The sequence below is a fragment of the Ranitomeya imitator genome, chromosome 4, assembly GCF_032444005.1.
Source record: "Ranitomeya imitator isolate aRanImi1 chromosome 4, aRanImi1.pri, whole genome shotgun sequence".
In the NCBI taxonomy this organism is placed as follows: domain Eukaryota; kingdom Metazoa; phylum Chordata; class Amphibia; order Anura; family Dendrobatidae; genus Ranitomeya; species Ranitomeya imitator.
The window spans coordinates 322,496,404-322,515,270 of record NC_091285.1 but is presented as its reverse complement, the minus strand read 5'-3'; the positions used below and the strand labels follow the sequence as shown (position 1 = coordinate 322,515,270).

At 45.3% G+C, this 18,867-nt stretch overlaps 1 protein-coding gene across 2 annotated transcripts in view; it reads left to right on the top strand.

Moving 5' to 3' along the window:
* LOC138676054 (V-type proton ATPase subunit S1-like) overlaps window positions 1–18,867 on the top strand; it is a 224,218-nt gene that overhangs the window by 164,043 nt on the left and 41,308 nt on the right. For both annotated transcript variants that reach the window (XM_069764898.1, XM_069764897.1), the window contains one exon: window positions 7,729–7,814. In XM_069764898.1, coding sequence (XP_069620999.1) covers window positions 7,729–7,814 — 86 coding nt within the window. The remainder of the gene's footprint in view (window positions 1–7,728; window positions 7,815–18,867) is intronic.

Genomic DNA, 18,867 nt, shown 5'->3' with positions numbered 1-18,867 from the left:
TACTATGAGGTGCATTGTACTGCTATGGGGCTGCATTATACTGTGGGGTGCATCATACTGCTATGGGACTGAATTAAACTACGGGGGTGCATTATACTACTATGGGGCTGCATTACACTATGGGGTGCATTATGCTACTATGGGGCTACACTATACTATGGAGTTCAATATGCTACTATAGGACACATTATACTGCTGTGGGGCTGCATTATACTATGGGGTGCATTATACTATTTGGCTGCATTATACTATGGGCGTGCATTATACTACTATGGGGTGGATTATAATGCTATGGGTCTGCATTATACTTTGGGGTGCATTATACTGCTATGGGGCTGCATTATACTATGGTGATGCATTATACTGCTATTGGGGTGCATTATACAATTTTAGGGATGCATTATACTATATGGGTGCATAGGGCCGGACTGGGACTAAAATTCAGCCCTGGCATTTGAAGTTACACAGGCCCACTTGTCGCATGGTGACTGTATAATATCCTTGTACACTTGTAGGTTACAAGAAGTGAGGGGAGTGTAACACGACTATATAACATAATTACAGCTGTATCCAGCATTACAGCTCAGTCCCCATAGAATGTAATACAGCACAGCCCCCATAGAATGTAATACAGCACAGCCCCCATAGAATGTAATACAGCACAGCCCCCATAGAATGTAATACAGCACAGCCCCCATAGAATGTAATACAGCACAGCTCCCATAGAATGTAATGCAGCCAGTCCCCATAGAATGTAATACAGCCAGCCCCCATAGAATGTAATGCATCCAGGCCCCATAGAATGTAATACAGCCAGCCCCCATAGAATGTAATGCAGCCAGCCCCCATAGAATGTAATACAGCACAGCTCCCATAGAATATAATGCAGCGAGCCCCCATAGAATGTAATACAGCCAGCTCCCATAGAATGTAATACAGCACAGCCCCCATAGAATGCAATGCAGCACAGCCCCCATAGAATGTAATACAGCCAGCCCCCATAGAATGTAATGCAGCCAGCCCCCATAGAATGTAATACAGCGCAGCCCCCATAGAATGTAATACAGTACAGCCCCCATAGAATGTAATGCAGCACAGCCCCCATAGAATGTAATACAGCACAGCTCCCATAGAATATAATGCAGCCAGCCCCCATAGAATGTAATACAGCCAGCTCCCATAGAATGTAATACAGCACAGCCCCCATAGAATGTAATACAGCACAGCTCCCATAGAATGTAATGCAGCAAGCCCCCATAGAATGTAATACAGCACAGCCCCCATAGAATGTAATACAGCACAGCTCCCATAGAATGTAATGCAGCCAGCCCCCATAGAATGTAATGCAGTCAGGCCCCATAGAATGTAATACAGCACAGCCCCCATAGAATGTAATACAGCACAGCTCCCATAGAATGTAATGCAGCCAGCCCCCATAGAATGTAATACAGCACAGCCCCCATAGAATGTAATACAGCACAGCTCCCATAGAATGTAATGCAGCCAGCCCCCATAGAATGTAATGCAGCCAGCCCCCACAGAATGTAGTACAGCACAGCTCCCATAGAATGTAATACAGCACAGCCCCCATAGAATGTAATACAGCACAGCTCCCATAGAATGTAATGCAGCAAGCCCCCATAGAATGTAATACAGCACAGCCCCCATAGAATGTAATACAGCACAGCTCCCATAGAATGTAATGCAGCCAGCCCCCATAGAATGTAATGCAGTCAGGCCCCATAGAATGTAATACAGCACAGCCCCCATAGAATGTAATACAGCACAGCTCCCATAGAATGTAATGCAGCCAGCCCCCATAGAATTTAATACAGCACAGCCCCCATAGAATGTAATACAGCACAGCTCCCATAGAATGTAATGCAGCCAGCCCCCATAGAATGTAATGCAGCCAGCCCCCACAGAATGTAGTACAGCACAGCCCCCATAGAATGTAATACAGCACAGCTCCCATAGAATGTAATGCAGCCAGTCCCCATAGAATGTAATACAGCCAGCCCCCATAGAATGTAATGCATCCAGGCCCCATAGAATGTAATACAGCCAGCCCCCATAGAATGTAATGCAGCCAGCCCCCATAGAATGTAATACAGCACAGCGCCCATAGAATATAATGCAGCGAGCCCCCATAGAATGTAATACAGCCAGCTCCCATAGAATGTAATACAGCACAGCCCCCATAGAATGCAATGCAGCACAGCCCCCATAGAATGTAATACAGCCAGCCCCCATAGAATGTAATGCAGCCAGCCCCCATAGAATGTAATACAGCGCAGCCCCCATAGAATGTAATACAGTACAGCCCCCATAGAATGTAATGCAGCACAGCCCCCATAGAATGTAATACAGCACAGCTCCCATAGAATATAATGCAGCCAGCCCCCATAGAATGTAATACAGCCAGCTCCCATAGAATGTAATACAGCACAGCCCCCATAGAATGTAATACAGCACAGCTCCCATAGAATGTAATACAGCCAGCCCCCATAGAATGTAATACAGCACAGCCCCCATAGAATGTAATACAGCACAGCTCCCATAGAATGTAATGCAGCCAGCCCCCATAGAATGTAATGCAGCCAGGCCCCATAGAATGTAATGCAGCCAGCCCCCATAGAATGTAATACAGCACAGCGCCCATAGAATATAATGCAGCGAGCCCCCATAGAATGTAATACAGCCAGCTCCCATAGAATGTAATACAGCACAGCCCCCATAGAATGCAATGCAGCACAGCCCCCATAGAATGTAATACAGCCAGCCCCCATAGAATGTAATGCAGCCAGCCCCCATAGAATGTAATACAGCGCAGCCCCCATAGAATGTAATACAGTACAGCCCTCATAGAATGTAATGCAGCACAGCCCCCATAGAATGTAATACAGCACAGCTCCCATAGAATATAATGCAGCCAGCCCCCATAGAATGTAATACAGCCAGCTCCCATAGAATGTAATACAGCACAGCCCCCATAGAATGTAATACAGCACAGCTCCCATAGAATATAATACAGCCAGCCCCCATAGAATGTAATACAGCACAGCCCCCATAGAATGTAATACAGCACAGCTCCCATAGAATGTAATGCAGCCAGCCCCCATAGAATGTAATGCAGCCAGGCCCCATAGAATGTAATACAGCAAGCCCCCATAAAATGTAATGCAGCCAGCCCCCATAGAATGTAATGCAGCCAGCCCCCATAGAATGTAATGCAGCCCCCCCATAGCCCCACAATCCAGTTATCACTCATTGATGTATATATAAGAAAAAAAAACACTCTACTCACCTTTCCTCTTGCCCAGCGCTGCTCCAGGCTCTGGTCTCAGCAGCTGCAGTCTGCCCGCCCGACACACAGCAGGTGCGCGATGATATGACGTCATCGCGCACCCGCAGTGTCAAAGGCAGAGCAGGGAATGATGGGAGAGGGTGTAGTTGAATGCGGGGCGCCGGGGAGTGTGCCGACAATGGGGGGAGTGTGCCGACAGCGGGGGGAGTGTGTCGAGAGCGGGGGGAGTGTGTCGAGAGCGGGGGGAGTGTGCCGAGAGCGGGGGGAGTGTGCCGACAGCGGGGAAGTGTGCCGACAGCGGGGGGAGTGTGACGAGAGCGGGGGGAGTGTGACGAGAGCGGGGGGAGTGTGCCGACAGCGGGGGCAGTGTGCCGACAGTGGGGGGAGTGTGCTGAGAGCGGGGGGAGTGTGCTGACAGCGGGGGGATTGTGCCAACTGCGGGGGGAGTGTGATGAGAGCGGGGGGAGTGTGCCGACAGTGGGGGGAGTGTGCCGGAAGCGGGGGGAGTGTGCCAACAGCGGGGGGAGTGTGCCAAGAGCGGGGGGAGTGTGCCAACAGCGGGGGGAGTGTGCCGACAGCGGGGGGAGTGTGCTGACAGTGGGGGGAGTGTGCCGATAGCGGGGGGAGTGTGCTGACAGTGGGGGGAATGTGCCGATAGCGGGGGGAGTGTGCCGACAGTGGGGGGATTGTGCCAACAGTGGCACACTCAAGCAGCCCACTACTGCCACCGGCCCTTCTGGCATTTGCCAGAACTGCCCGATGGCCAGTCCGGCCCTGTGGGTGCATTATACCACTATGGGGGTGCCTTATACCACTAAGGGGGTGCATTATACTACTATGGGGCTGCATTATACTGCTATGGGGCTGCATTATACTATGGGGTGTATTACACTGCTATTAGGCTGCATTATACTATGGGGGTGCATTATACTACTATGGGGTGCAATATAATTCTATGGGGCTGCATTATACTTTGGGGGTGCATTATACTGCTATGGGGCTGCATTTTACTATGGGGGTGCATTATACTGCCAATGGGGTGCATTATTCTACTATATAGTACATTATACTGCTATGCGGCTGCATTATATTTAAACAGGATCCTCATTATGTTCAGTGATGAGGCAAACTTTTTTGAGTGGGCCAGTTATATGGATACACCTAAATAATATGGGAATGGTGACATTTTTCTTGCATATGGTGTCTTGCATTGAAATCTGCTGCAATGACCCGGATACTTCGTTCACCAGACATCAACACAATTTCTATCCACTCCTCATGTGTTAACCTCTGTGACATGACAATGGCTGTAAACAAAGAGAAACTTGAAAATAAATCCTGAAAAAATAAAGTTACGTTAAAACCAAGCACACCATTGTTTTTCATGTGAAATTCTCAATAAGTGATGTGTCACATGACCCTTTTCACATTGGAAAAAATAAGGTTGGATCCAAAATGTCCGACATCAAAATGACCACCATTGTCACCACCCATCTTGAAAAGTTTTCCCTGTCCCATATACTAATGTGCCACAAACATGACATTGATATCACCAACCATTCCCATTTTATTTAGTGGTATCCATATACATGGCCCACCCTGTACTATGGGGTGCATCATACTTCTATTGGGCTGCATTATAAAATGGGGGCGCATTATACCCCTATGAGGGTGCACTATACTTTTATGGGAGTTCATTATACTATGGGGTTCATTATACCATTATGGGGCTGCATTATAGAATGGGGCTGCATTATACTATGGGGTGCATTATACAACTATAGAGCTGCATTATACCACTATGGGGGTGCATTATTCTGCCATGAGGGTGCATTATAAAGCTATGGGGTGCATTATACCATTATGGGACTGCATTTTACTGCTATGGGTCTGCATTATACTACTATATATGACTATGGGATGCATTATACTATAATGGATAACTATGGGGGCAATATGAAGATACATGAGGGCAGTATGGAGAGACATGAGGCAGAATGGGTGTACACGTGGTGTCCAGAATGGGAGGACACATGGGATCCAGAATGTGGGATATTATTACTGTAGGGGCTGATTAAAGTATATTATTTTTGAGGATACTGTTTTCAGTGTGGGGGAGGAGAGGTCCTGTTACAGTGCAGGGAAACATGGTCATTTTTTTCTCCATCTCCATCTGGCATATTATAGAGGTGATGGCAGACTGATCTGAATGAAGAAGAAAAGCGAAGATGAAGGACTTCAACAAGAGACGTCACCGGTGAGTCTGTGTGTTACCTCTACACTTACACTATATACTACAGGGTGGGCCATTTGTATAGGTACACCTGGGGCGTCATTTATAAAGTTGCATCCAAAATGGCCGACTTCAAAATGGCTGCCATGGTCACCACCCATCTTGAAAAGTTTTCCCCCTCCCATATACTAATGTGCCACAAACAGGAAGTTGATATCACCAACCATTCCCATTTTATTTAGGTGTTTCCATATACATAGCCCACCCAGGTGTATCCATATAAATGGCCCACTCTGTATATACCGAACTCCTGTGCATAATGTCATTAGTGATCAATGTATTACATGTACACTATATACAGAGCTCCAGTGTATAATGTCACTGGTGATCACTGTATTACCTGTACACTGACACTAAAATACAGTGCTCCTGTGTATAATGTTACCAGTAATCACTGTATTACTTGTACACGGACACTGTATATTAAGTACAGATTTCCTGTGTATAATGGCATTAGTATTGTGTTTTTTTAAAAATTAATGATCAGTATTGCAGTATTCAGTCATTATGTGGTGGTAATATGTGATCTGGTCATGGTATGGCGATATTTGTTCCTTGTATGTGCTATTATTCGGTCACTGTGGTGGTAATTTGTGGTCAAGTCCTGGTGTGGCGGTATTTGTCCCTTGTTTCTGATATTATTGGTCATTTTAAAAATTGAAAAATATACCTAAATTATATTGGATATTTTAACAAATGTTTAATAAGTTACAGTAGAGTAGAGCCAGGACAAAAGTGTCTTCCTTGTTGTGGTGGCAGATTATAAAATCTTTTGGCCAAAACAATAGCTGCTGGCTATGTACAGTGGGTACGGAAAGTATTCAGACCCCTTTAAATTTTTCACTCTTTGTTTCTTTGCAGCCATTTGGTAAATTCAAAAAAGTTCATTTTGTTTCATTAATGTACTGTACACTCTGCACCCCATCTTGAATAAAAAAAACAGAAATGTAGAAATTTTTGCAAATTTATTAAAAAAGAAAAACTTGTCATAAGTATTCAGACCCTTTGCTCAGTATTGAATAGAAGCATCCTTTTGAGCTAATACAGCAATGAGTCTTCTTGGGAATGAAACAAGATCCACACCTGGATTTGGGGATCCTCTGCCATTCTTTCTTGCAGATCCTCTCCAGTTCCATCAGGTTGGATGGTGAACGTTGGTGGACAGCCACTTTAAGGTCTCTCTAGAGATGCTCAATTGGGTTTAGGCCATGGCTCTTTCTGGGCCAGTCAAGAATGTTCGCAGAGTTGTTCTGAAACCACTCCTTTGTTATTTTAGCTGTGTGCTGAGAGTCATTGTCTTGTTGGAAGATGAACCTTCAGCCAAGTCTGAGGTCCACTCTGGAAGAGGTTTTCATCCAAGATATCTCTGTACTTGGCCGCATTCATGTTTCCTTCAATTGCAACCAGTTGTCCTGTATCTGCAGCTGAAAAACACCCCCATAGCATGATGCTGCCACCACCATGTTTCACTGTTGGGATTGTATTGGGCAAGTGATGACCAGTGTCTGGTTTTCTCCACACATACCGCTTATGATTATCACTAAAATGTCTATCTTTCTCTCATCAGATCAGAGAATATTACTTCTCATAGTCTGGGAGTCCTTCATGTGTTCTTCTAGCAAACTCTATGTGGGCTTTCTTATGTCTAGCACTGAGGAGAGGCTTCCGTCTGGCCACTCTCCCATAAAGGCCCGACTGTGGAGGGCTGTAGTGATAGTTGACTTTGTGGAACTTTCTCCCATCTCCCTACTGCATCTACATGGCCCACCCAGGTGTATCCTATAAATGGCCCACCCTGTATTAGCATCACTCTATAGAGACAACCTTTCAATCCATCCTGCAAGGGTACAAAACACGTTTGGACATAGTATCATTATTTTTCTAAACAGCAGAGACATACAATAGCTATAGGGGAGCATAAAAAGCAGATTCACTAAATGAATCCCAAAGCCCCTCGACCACATAGGAAGACACCATTATTATAAATTACACATTATAGATGGGGACATTATACAATATTTCAAGTTATATCCATAATTATTATTGTATTATTTTTTAGACTATTTACGTTAATATTTTATTCAATACAGAACTACACATAACCACTAATATCTTATTTCATTTACAGCCAAGCACATTGGGAGGATCACAGGGGAACTGAAGAACAGAGGATTTCACTTCACCGCAATCTACACAGGAATGAAGCCATCCCAAGTAAATAAAAATATTATAAGCTTTAAAAGCCTTTGAATACAGTTTCATGGAGCATAATACTCTATAGTCAATGCATATGGAATCAAACTACCGGTAGATCTAGTATTATTATAGTATACTATGTTCACTTTTGTAAATATTTTATATATGTATTGCAAATTCTTTTTTTATTCAATGTCTTACCAGTTATCCACTTTGACTAAGCAAAAACAATATTGCAGTCATTGTAAACATCTTGTTTCAGAATATAATACAGAACAGCTAAGTTACATTTTCCAAGATGGTATTATCATGTCATCTCTGATATGTCCAGAGCAGGTAATGAGAATATGATGAATATCACTGGTTGGCTGCATATTAGAATATCATCCTTGCCAATATATAAAGCTAATAAATTGATGGTTTGGGATTTGTGAGAGGATAGGTTGATATATTACTCCTGTTCCAAATTACATTGAGACGTGTGACAGCTCAGTACAAATTATACAATAACAATTTGAGATTGTACACCTTTGATTTACAATAGCATCTCAGAAGACTTTTTTATACAATGATTCTTATTATGCTGTATAACATGCCAAATAGCATAATGTTCTTCACAGCTTGGATTCCATCCTCCTTCTAATAAAGTCTGCAGTATATGTTCCACTATTCCTACTTTGCCAACACTGTATATACCGCCAAATGCATTTCTCATCCATAGGCCGGCGTCACACTAGGCGTAAGTAAATACGGTCTGTTTTTTATGGCCGTATTACGCAGTAATTGTCACAAAACACTGTTCCGTATTCAATGCGAGGATGCAATTTTTACGCACAAATTTATCCGTGTGGCATCCATATGGCTTCCGTACGGCGATTTTTTTCTCGCAGGCTTGCAAAATGGACATATCATGGATCCATCAGCTCAAATATTCTTAAAAACATATATACAGTCTATATATATATATATATATATATGTCAGTGAGACACATATATATATATTTATATTTAATTCTGCGCTAGATAGCAGAAAAGCCGGTAATTCAATTGCCGGCTTTTCCTATCTCCTTCACAAACCCGACAGGATATGAGACATGGTTTACATACAGTAAACCATCTCATATCCCTTCTTTAATTACATATTCCTCTTTACTAATGTAAGAAGTGTCTTTGTGTCAAATTTGGGGTCTCTAGCTATTAAATTAAAGGGTTAAATCTCAGAAAAAATTGGCGTGGGCTCCCGCACAATTTTCTCCGCCAGAGTGGGAAAGCCAGTGACTGAGGGAAGATATTAATAGCCTAGAGAGGGACCATGGTTATAGGACCACCCCCCCCCCCGGCTAAAAACATCTGCCCCCAGTCACAGCAGAAAAGGCACATCAGGAAGATGCGCCTATTCTGGCACTTAGCCTCTCTCTTCCCACTCCCCTGTAGCGGTGGGATATGGGGTAATGTAGGGTTAATGTTACCTTGCTATTGTAAGGTGACATTAAGCCAGGTTAATAAGCCAGGTTAATAATGGAGAGGCGACAATTATGACACCTATCCATTATTAATCCAATAGTACGAAATGGTTAATAAAACACACACACATTATTAAAAAGTATTTTAATGAAATAAAGACACATGGTGTTTTAATATTTTATTATACTCTTAATCCACCTGAAGACCCTTGTCACCTGAAATAAGGTTAAAAAAACCAAACAATAATATTCCATACCTTCCGTCGTTACGGTCTTGTCCCACGCTGTAAATCCATCTGAAGGGGTTAAATCATTTTACACCCAGGAGCACTGCTAATGCAGCTGTGGTCATGACTGTAAAACTTGGTGAATGAATGGAATGCAGGGGAATGTACTGTAGTTACCTCGAGTCGCGGTGATGCGCCCTCTGTTGTATGAACTCATATGAACTCGAGCGTGGGAAAATATTCTGAAAAGTCCCCAGGCCTTATAAGCAGCACTTTCTAGTAATTTGAACATAACACTGCGCAACAAATTTCAGGGAAGTTCTTGTCCCCTGAGAAAATGTTATTGTATCTTAAAGATTTTGATATGCCGAACACGAATATTTTGAGAATTGTACATTCTCACCTCCTACGTCGTAAAATACTAAAATACTTGGTGCACTGGAAGGGTTACAGTCCAGAGGAAAGGATGTGGGTCTCAGCATCAGAGGTGAATGCCCCAAGCTGGTTCATTCATTTCACACCTCTTAAACCAAGAAACCTGGTCCTGAGTGTCCGGAGGCCACTCATAGAAGAGGGGGTACTGTCACGAGTATGTCAGAAGCTGCAGACAGTCATACTGCGCCTAGTTGCAGAAGGTCTATGTGTCTGGATTTGCAGACACCCTTTTGACTCTTTGACCCAGAGGCAACCTTTCGCCAGCTCTAATTGACACACCTGGACCTTGGTGTTTATAGACTTCCAGCCTGCTGCTGGGAATCGGCAATGATATTTACAGTTTCCCCTGTTGAGGCTTGGAGCTATAGCAGTTAGCTATCTTCCTCTTTGTTGTTGTAGGAGGACGTCTGTGTTACATCTCTGAGTCTACTCAAGATAAGTTTTCCCCTTGTTTGTCTATCCCAGCTATTGTTAGTGGTAGTGGGGATTGACCAGGTTTAATCCTGTCCTTCCCCAAGCAGGGCTTATTGCCAGGGTCAGGCAGAGATTAGGTTCCTGCTCGGCGAGAGGTGCAGACCCTATATAGGGACATTTAGGGCAGACAGGGTGATTTTAGATCTGCCTAGGGGGTCTCCATTCCCCCTTCACTATTGTTGGGCTCCCTTCCCCTCATTTCCTGTTGCACTTAGTCTTTTCTACACTGTGCGCAACAATATCATACCAGGGCGACTCATTATGTATCACTAGATGGTGGCCCGATTCTAACGCATCGGGTATTCTAGAATATGCATGTCCACGTAATATATTGCCCAGCGACGTAGTATATTGCCCAGTGACGTAGTATATTGCCCAGCGACGTAGTATATTGCCCAGCGACGTAGTATATTGCCCAGCGACGTAGTATATTACCCAGCGACGTAGTATATTGCCCAGCGACATAGTATATTGCCCAGCGACATAGTATATTGCCCAGCGACATAGTATATTGCCCAGCGACATAGTATATTGCCCAGCGACATAGTATATTGCCCAGCGACATAGTATATTGCCCAGCGACATGGTATATTGCCCAGCGACATGGTATATTGCCCAGCGACATGGTATATTGCCCAGCGACATGGTATATTGCCCAGCGATGTGGTATATTGCCCAGCGACGTGGTATATTGCCCAGCGACGTGGTATATTGCTCAGCGACGTGGTATATTGCCCAGCGACGTGGTATATTGCCCAGCGACGTGGTATATTGCCCAGCGACGTGGTATATTGCCCAGCGACGTGGTATATTGCCCAGCGACGTGGTATATTGCCCAGCGACGTGGTATATTGCCCAGCGACGTGGTATATTGCCCAGCGACGTGATATATTGCCCAGCGACGTGGTATATTGCCCAGCGACGTGGTATATTGCCCAGCGACGTGGTATATTGCCCAGCGACGTGGTATATTGCCCAGCGACGTGGTATATTGCCCAGCGATGTGGTATGTTGCCCAGCGACGTGGTATGTTGCCCAGCGACGTATTATGTTGCCCAGCGACGTAGTATATTGCCCAGCGACGCAGTATATTGCCCAGCGACGTAGTATATTGCCCAGTCACGTAGTATATTGCCCAGCGACGTAGTATATTGCCCAGCGACGTAGTATATTGCCCAGCGATGTAGTATATTGCCCAGTGACATAGTATATAGCCCAGCCACATAGTATATTGCCCAGCCACATATATTGTCCAGCCACGTAGTATATTGCCCAGTGACATAGTATATTGCCCAGTGACATAGTATATTGCACAGCCCACGTAGTATACAGCACAGAGCCACGTAGTATATTGCACAGCGATGTAGTATACAGCACAGAGCCACGTAGTATATTGCACAGCGACGTAGTATACAGCACAGAGCCACGTAGTATATTGCCCAGTCACGTAGTATATTGTCCAGTGACGTAGTATATTGCCCAGCCACGTAGTATATTGCCCAGCCACGTAGTATATTGCCCAGTTACATAGTATATTGCCTAGTTACATAGTATACAGCACAGAGCCACGTAGCATATTGCCCAGTCACGTAGTATATTGTCCAGTGACGTAGTATATTGCCCAGCCACGTAGTATATTGCACAGCCACGTAGTATATTGCCCAGTTACGTAGTATATTGCCCAGTCACGTAGTATATTGCACAGCGACGTAGTATACAGCACAGAGCCATGTAGTATATTGCCCAGCCACGTAGAATATTGCCCAGTCACGTAGTATATTGCACAGCGACGTAGTATACAGCACAGAGCCACATAGTATATTGCCCAGTCACGTAGTATACAGCACACACACGTAGTATATTACCCAGTCATGTAGTATATTGCCCAGTCACGTAGTATATTGCCCAGTCACGTAGTATATTTCCCATTCACGTAGTATATTGCCCAGCCACGTATGTCACAGGTTAAAAAATAAAAGATAAACATTTACTCACCTAACAATCCGAGGGTCCCTTGTAGGTTAACATACTCACCATTCTTGTCACTGCTCCTCAGCGTCCCGTCTCTCCGCCTCCTGGGATCCAACGGCGCTGTGTCGATGGGCGCGCGGCTGCTGCCATCTTCCGTTCCCAGAATGCATTGCGAAATTACCTAGATGACTTAGCGGTCTTGCGAGACCGCTAGGTCTTCTGGGTAATTTCGCAAAGAATCGCTGGGAAAGGAAGATGGTGGCAGGTGCGAGCGGACAACGGAGGGTAAGTATGGCAGGTTTTTTGTCTTTTTACTACTTTTAACATTACTTTTTTTACTATTGATGCCGCATAGGCAGCATCAAGAGTAAAAGGTTGGGGACACACAGGGTTAATAACGGCGGTAACGGAGTGTGTTACCCACGGCATAACGCGGTCCGTTACCGCCGGCATTAACCCTGTGTTAGCGGTGACCGGAGGGGAGCATGGAGTGGGCGCCGGGGACAGTGACTGCGGGAAGCATGGAGCGGAGCACCGGGGACACTGCGGGGAGTATGGACCGAAGCGCCGGGGACAGTGACTGCGGGAAGCATGGAGCGGAGCGCCGGGGATACTGCGGGGAGTATGGAGCGGAGCGCCGGGGACACTGACTGCGGGGAGCGGGGAGTATGGAGCAGATCGCCGGGGACACTGACTGCGGGGAGTAAGGAGCGGCCATTTTCTTCAGGAGGTGCCCGTCGCTGATAGGTCGCGGCAGCCATGACAGGCAGCTGGCGAGACCAATCAGCGAATGAATAACCGTGACAGAAGGACAGACAGACGGAAGTGATCCTTAGACAATTATATAGTAGATTATGAGATACCAGAAAAGAAATATAATACACACCTAAACAATGCAAAAAATATTTTATTGAACAAAGACGATAAGTAACAGGATAAAGTCATCACAATAGCAAAATAGCATACATGGCATGCATTAAGTAAAGTGCAAAGTGGGCAATGCAAAGATGTACAATGCAGTGTGATCACACAGTATAGTGAGTCTGGTAAATATATATATAGAGGGAAATGAAAACACTGGTAAGGCTAGGCAGCCATGGTCATCCCGGGGCTGGAATGGCAGCAAGCCGATCTGTGAGCTAATAAAGATGCATAGTATATAGGCATATAATAATATCAACATGCAATATGGTAAAAATTATGCACTACAGACACATGCACTGGAGTTAAAGCAAAAAACATGAACTAGTCGGGAGTCGGGACGATTAGTATGTAAACAATAATAGTACAATAATATGACAACATATAATACAATAAGAGTATGCATTATCGTCACAGTACACCACTATATATACTGATAGGTCAGGTCGCCCTCCAGGAAAGATCAAGAAACCCCACAATGTGTCACACGTACAATGAGTCAGAAGTTATCATGGAATAGCCCTAAAAAATGACCCATATTAAGGCCTGTAGATCAGGCAATAAACGAGTAGAAATAGATAACTGACTAATAATGGCAAAAGTTACTTTAGTTACAAAGGTGATCTGAAAAATCGCTACAATCATTGTTGCCAATTGGCCCTAATTTGAAAGGTGGTATCACCCATAGGCAAAACCCAAAGAGCAGGTGCAAACACCCCATACATATTGCTGTCAGTTACAACTTCATCAGGGAAACTGTGCGTGGAGAGAGAAGAAGCTCAAATAAAATAATTTTTGCATTATTTAGGTGTGCACATTAATAGTGTATTTTGGTTCCTGTGTGGTCTCTCGTATTGATACATTATGGGGCACCGTGGTATAGTATAGTTGCTCTGTATCCATGCTGCTTATAGAGAGAAAGAGGAAGCTCGAAGTTAAGTGTGCTGTAATGTCTATTCCATCCATACCACCAGAAAATATGGTGAACTCAGAAACCCACCCTGGACACGAGCACACCAGCTGCCAGGAAATTACATCTAGATGACAGAATGCTGGTCACTAAGGATGCTATCGCGTTCCTCCATGAACACCTCCTAGTAACAGCTATCAGTAAATGTCTTAAAAACATAATGTTGGTTGTTCAGGACGCAGTCGCGTTCCTCCCTTAGCAACCCCTGGGTATGCAGATGCGTCTCTCAGGGAGAATCGCAAGTGCTCAGGTTATGCGTATGAGTGCTAATATAGGGATAAGTTCTCAAAGTAGGTAATACACTGAAAAATAAGAGCAATATTGATAAGTTTTAATTGAGGCTTAGAATCAATTTACAACAAGATTTTGATCCAGAAGCGTAGCTACTGGGGGGGCAGAGAGTACAGTTGCCCCAGACTCTTCACTCTGAGGGGCCCACCTGGAGCTACTGCCACTGTATAGTTAAGCTCCATGGTAGTGTAGGGAGACATGATCTCCCTGCACTACCACTGTCTGTTCAATAGACCGGTGGGTGGGAGACATAGGGGCATATGCCCCCTGGGATGCTGTACCTGTGTGACAGTGATATGGAAATTTGGGTTGGATAAATCTATCCCGTGTGTGCTGTGGCCGTTCCCAATAAGACTGAGTATTTTGAGTGCTCATCAAGAATGAGTCTGTACACGATTGTGACAGGAAAGCATTCCATCAATACTGACTCTTTATTTCCTGATACATAGTTTTATAATTGCATATAGAAAGGAGTGGTTAGGGGTGGTTAGTTAATTAACATATTGTCTAGCTCCTCTGTTATTGGTTATCTGAATATATATGGAATATTGTGATTAATGCACATATGACTGCTGATTAAGCAACTAAAATGAAGTTCTCTGCATCTGGGACAAAGTTGAGACATCTCATCAGCACTTAATACATCTGGAGTTCTTCTGCTTTTTGGGTGGAAAACACCGAACAGTCTGTCTGGCTTATATTAGTTTATGTCAGCCATTTTAAGCCATTGATTATAATGTATATAGATATATTTGCGTTTATATGAGTATATATGATTGTAGAGGAGTATACATGCAAGTGAGATCTACATGATATAAATATTTCTATCACAAGCCCCCCTTAGATATCACTTGCCCTAAACCTAGCCTCCTGTCCCAAAGCGCTGCAACTCTTTTGTGCTGCCGGCGAACTGAGGCAAGCCTAGTGCCTACGCCCTACACCGTACAGACTTTTCGCAAATGGGCGATCAGGAGATCTGTCCCTAACGGGGGTTAGTTGCAATCAGTCTCTTAGTCAATAGCATGTGTAGTGTATTCTTTATCAGGTAGGTCATCTATTCGGTCAGGCAGGGCATCCACAACATCGTTCTGGCTTGGGTGTCAACTTCTGGTCGGGGAGCTTCCTTGCAATGCGATGCGTGGATCCAAGTGGGTCTTCCCTCCAGCTTCACAGAGGTTGGTGTCATCAGCAGCACTTGTACAGGACCATCAGATCTGGGATCGAGTGGTGTTCTCCTTACAAACTTTTTTCACCAACACCCAGTCTCCTGGCTTCAAGGAGTGCGTACCGGACACTGAATCTGGATCTGGCAGTGAAGAAAAAACTCGAGAGTGGATGTTAGCAAGTTTCTTGGTGAGTTCAATTACATAAGCAGACAAAGTATCATATTACATAGTCAGCTGCTGAGGGAAGAATACCCCTAACCTGGGACTAGACCCAAACAAAATTTCATATGGTGACAGCTTTTCTGAGCCTCTGGGAGTGTGCCTAACACTAAATAGTGTGATTGGGAGTGTCTCATGCCATGGTTTGTTTGTTTCTTGAGCAACTTTCAACATCCTGTTCTTAAGTGTCCCATTCAGTCTATCCACTTTCTCGCTACTCTGGGGATTGTAAGAAGTGTGTAGGCCTAAATCTGACCCTACTGCTGACCAGATCTCCCGTGTGAGATTTGCTGTGAATGCGGGTCCCTGGTCACTGCCTATCACTTCTGGGACCCCATATCTGCGTATCTCATCTCTGAGGGTAGTCTCTTTGCAGTAGTCTTTGCTGACTGGTTCCTCACTGGGAAAAACTTCTGGCCATCCTGAGAACACGTCCACGACCACAAGGGCATATTCAAAACCTCCACTTGGCGGCATCTGGATGTGGTCTATCTGGATCCTCTGGAAGGGGTACAGCGGGCTGGCAAGATGATGTGTGGGAACTTTCTCCATTCTTCCAGGGTTGCATTTGCCGCAGGTCAGACAGCTGCTAGTGAACTTGGCTGTTAGGGTGGAGATCCCTGGAGCGAACCAGTAAGCACCAATCAGATCATTCATCTGTGTCTTTGATCTGTGCGTGGGCCCCTGTGCCCACTGGACCACCATAGGATACATGCTTCGGGATGAACAGGGTTTGTAGTCCATTGCTTATACCCTTCCTTCTTCATGTGTTGCTCCCTTCCGCATCCAGCATTCCTTCTTGTCCTTTTTTGGGGCTTGCTCTTGCAGCTTTTTGAGCAGATCCCAGGACGTCATCTGGTCAGGTTTCTTGTCTTCAGTCGTCATGTAGTAGCCATCCGGCTCTACGACTTCTCCCACTTCTCCATATTACCTTCCTTTGGCTGCTTCTTTGGCCACTATATCCGCCATGTTGTTACCCCGTGCCTCTACTGTGTTCAATTTTCCATATGCTTTAACTTTTAGTACTGCCACCATTTTTTGGAAGTTGGAGTGCATCCAGCAGGTCCTCGATGGCTCCATGATGCTTCACGGTTGTTCCGCTTGCTGTGATGAAGTCTCTTGCAGCCCAAACGGGTCCAGAGTCATGTGCTATGCCATGCGAGTACCTTGAATCGGTGTATATGTTTGCAGTTTTTCCTTCTGCAATCTGGCAGGCCTTTGTCAGCGCTATCCATTCTGCTTCCTGAGCTGACAGAGTAGGCGGCAGACTTCTGGACCACAGGATCTCTTGATTGCTGGTCTCTGCACATCCTGTCTGGAATCTTCCTTCATCATCTGCAAATCTGGAACCATCCACGTAGAGGATCAACTCTGGGTTGGTCAGTGGCTCTTCTGCCACCTTGGGTAGTCCTGCTGTTTCCTGTTGCCTGATGCTGAAGCAATCATGGTCATCCATCCGGAGCAAATCCAGATCCCTGCGGAAGGTATCATGCAGATTTTTGATCAGAATTTTGATCTGAGGGTCCATATCTGTATCCCCCCTTGGGAGTGGGAGTAGAGTGGATGGGTTGAGGACTGTGCATCTGGAGACGAAGATGCCTGGCGGTGGAGAGATGTTTTGGCTGGGTTTGATTGAGGATTTCTGACATGTCATGCGGAGCCAGGATTTCCAATCTGCAATCCAAGAATGATGTCAGCAGTCTTGTCCAGGAGGACCGGTGCTGCAAATGCTGCTCTTATGCAGGAGGGGGCTTCCCTTGCAACTGGATCCAAGCAAGCTGAAAATTAGCCCAAAGGTCTCGGCCTTCCCCCCTGAAGCTGCGTCAGGACTCCAGTAGCAAGGCCTTCTTTTTTCATCAGGTAGAGACGGAATGGCTTCTCGTAGCCAGGTAAGCCTAGTGCTGGCACTGAGACTACAGAGTCTTTTAACTTCTTGAACGAGCTGAAGGCTGCATCTGTCAGGAGGAACGGGGTTATGTTCACATAGTCATACAGAGGCTGCATTAGGACTGAAGCATCAGGGATCCAGTCTCTGCAATACGAAACTAGACCAAGGAAGGCCTGTAGCGCCTTTGGAGTTGTTGGAGGAACCATCTTCTCCACTGTGGTCTTCCAGTTATCTGTCAGATGTTTCGTCTGGTGAGCAATACAGTGTTTCTGGAACGTAACTAGCTTCAGACACCACTGGACTTGGTTCTTTGAGACCTTGCAATGCTGCTCTGCCAGGTAGAGTAGGAGAGACAATGGGCTTTACACGTGCACAAAGGAGTAGATTGTCCACATATTGTAGCAGGGTTACTTCTGCATGTTCTGTGACCCAGTTGGTGAGGACTGTGGACATTGCTTTGGTGAACTGTGAAGGGCTGTTCTGGGCCCGCTGTGGCAAAACTGTCCATGTGTGGTGTCCCCCCTGGTGCGTTAAGGCAAACAGGTACTGGTCTTCTGGATGAAGTGAACACTGGAGAAAGCATTAGCCAGGTCGGTCACTGTGAACACTTTTGCTGTGGAAGGCATATTTGAGAGCAGAGTGTGCGGATTTGGCACAATTGGAGTTTCAAACACTGTGGGGTTATTCACGTCACTCAGGTCATGTACCATTTTGAACTTGGCTGGCTCTCCTTTTACAGTCTTTTTTTTCCTTGACCGGGAAAAGCGGAGTATTGCAAGGCGATGCGCAAGGAACAATGATTCCTCTTTCCAGGTAGATCTTCAGTTGGTCAGAGGCAGCTTGACTCTAGGCCTGGCCTGGGCCTTACGAGGGTACGGGGTACCTGGCTTGAGTGACACCCGTACTGGGGAAACGTGAGGTTTTCCCACGTCCTGAGGTCCCTTAGACCATAAACTCTCTGGTACTACGTCCAGTACCTCCTTGGGTAGGCCTCATCGGTTGTTTTGAGGTTCTTGTAGGGCCGCCAGCATGACCATGATTCCTCT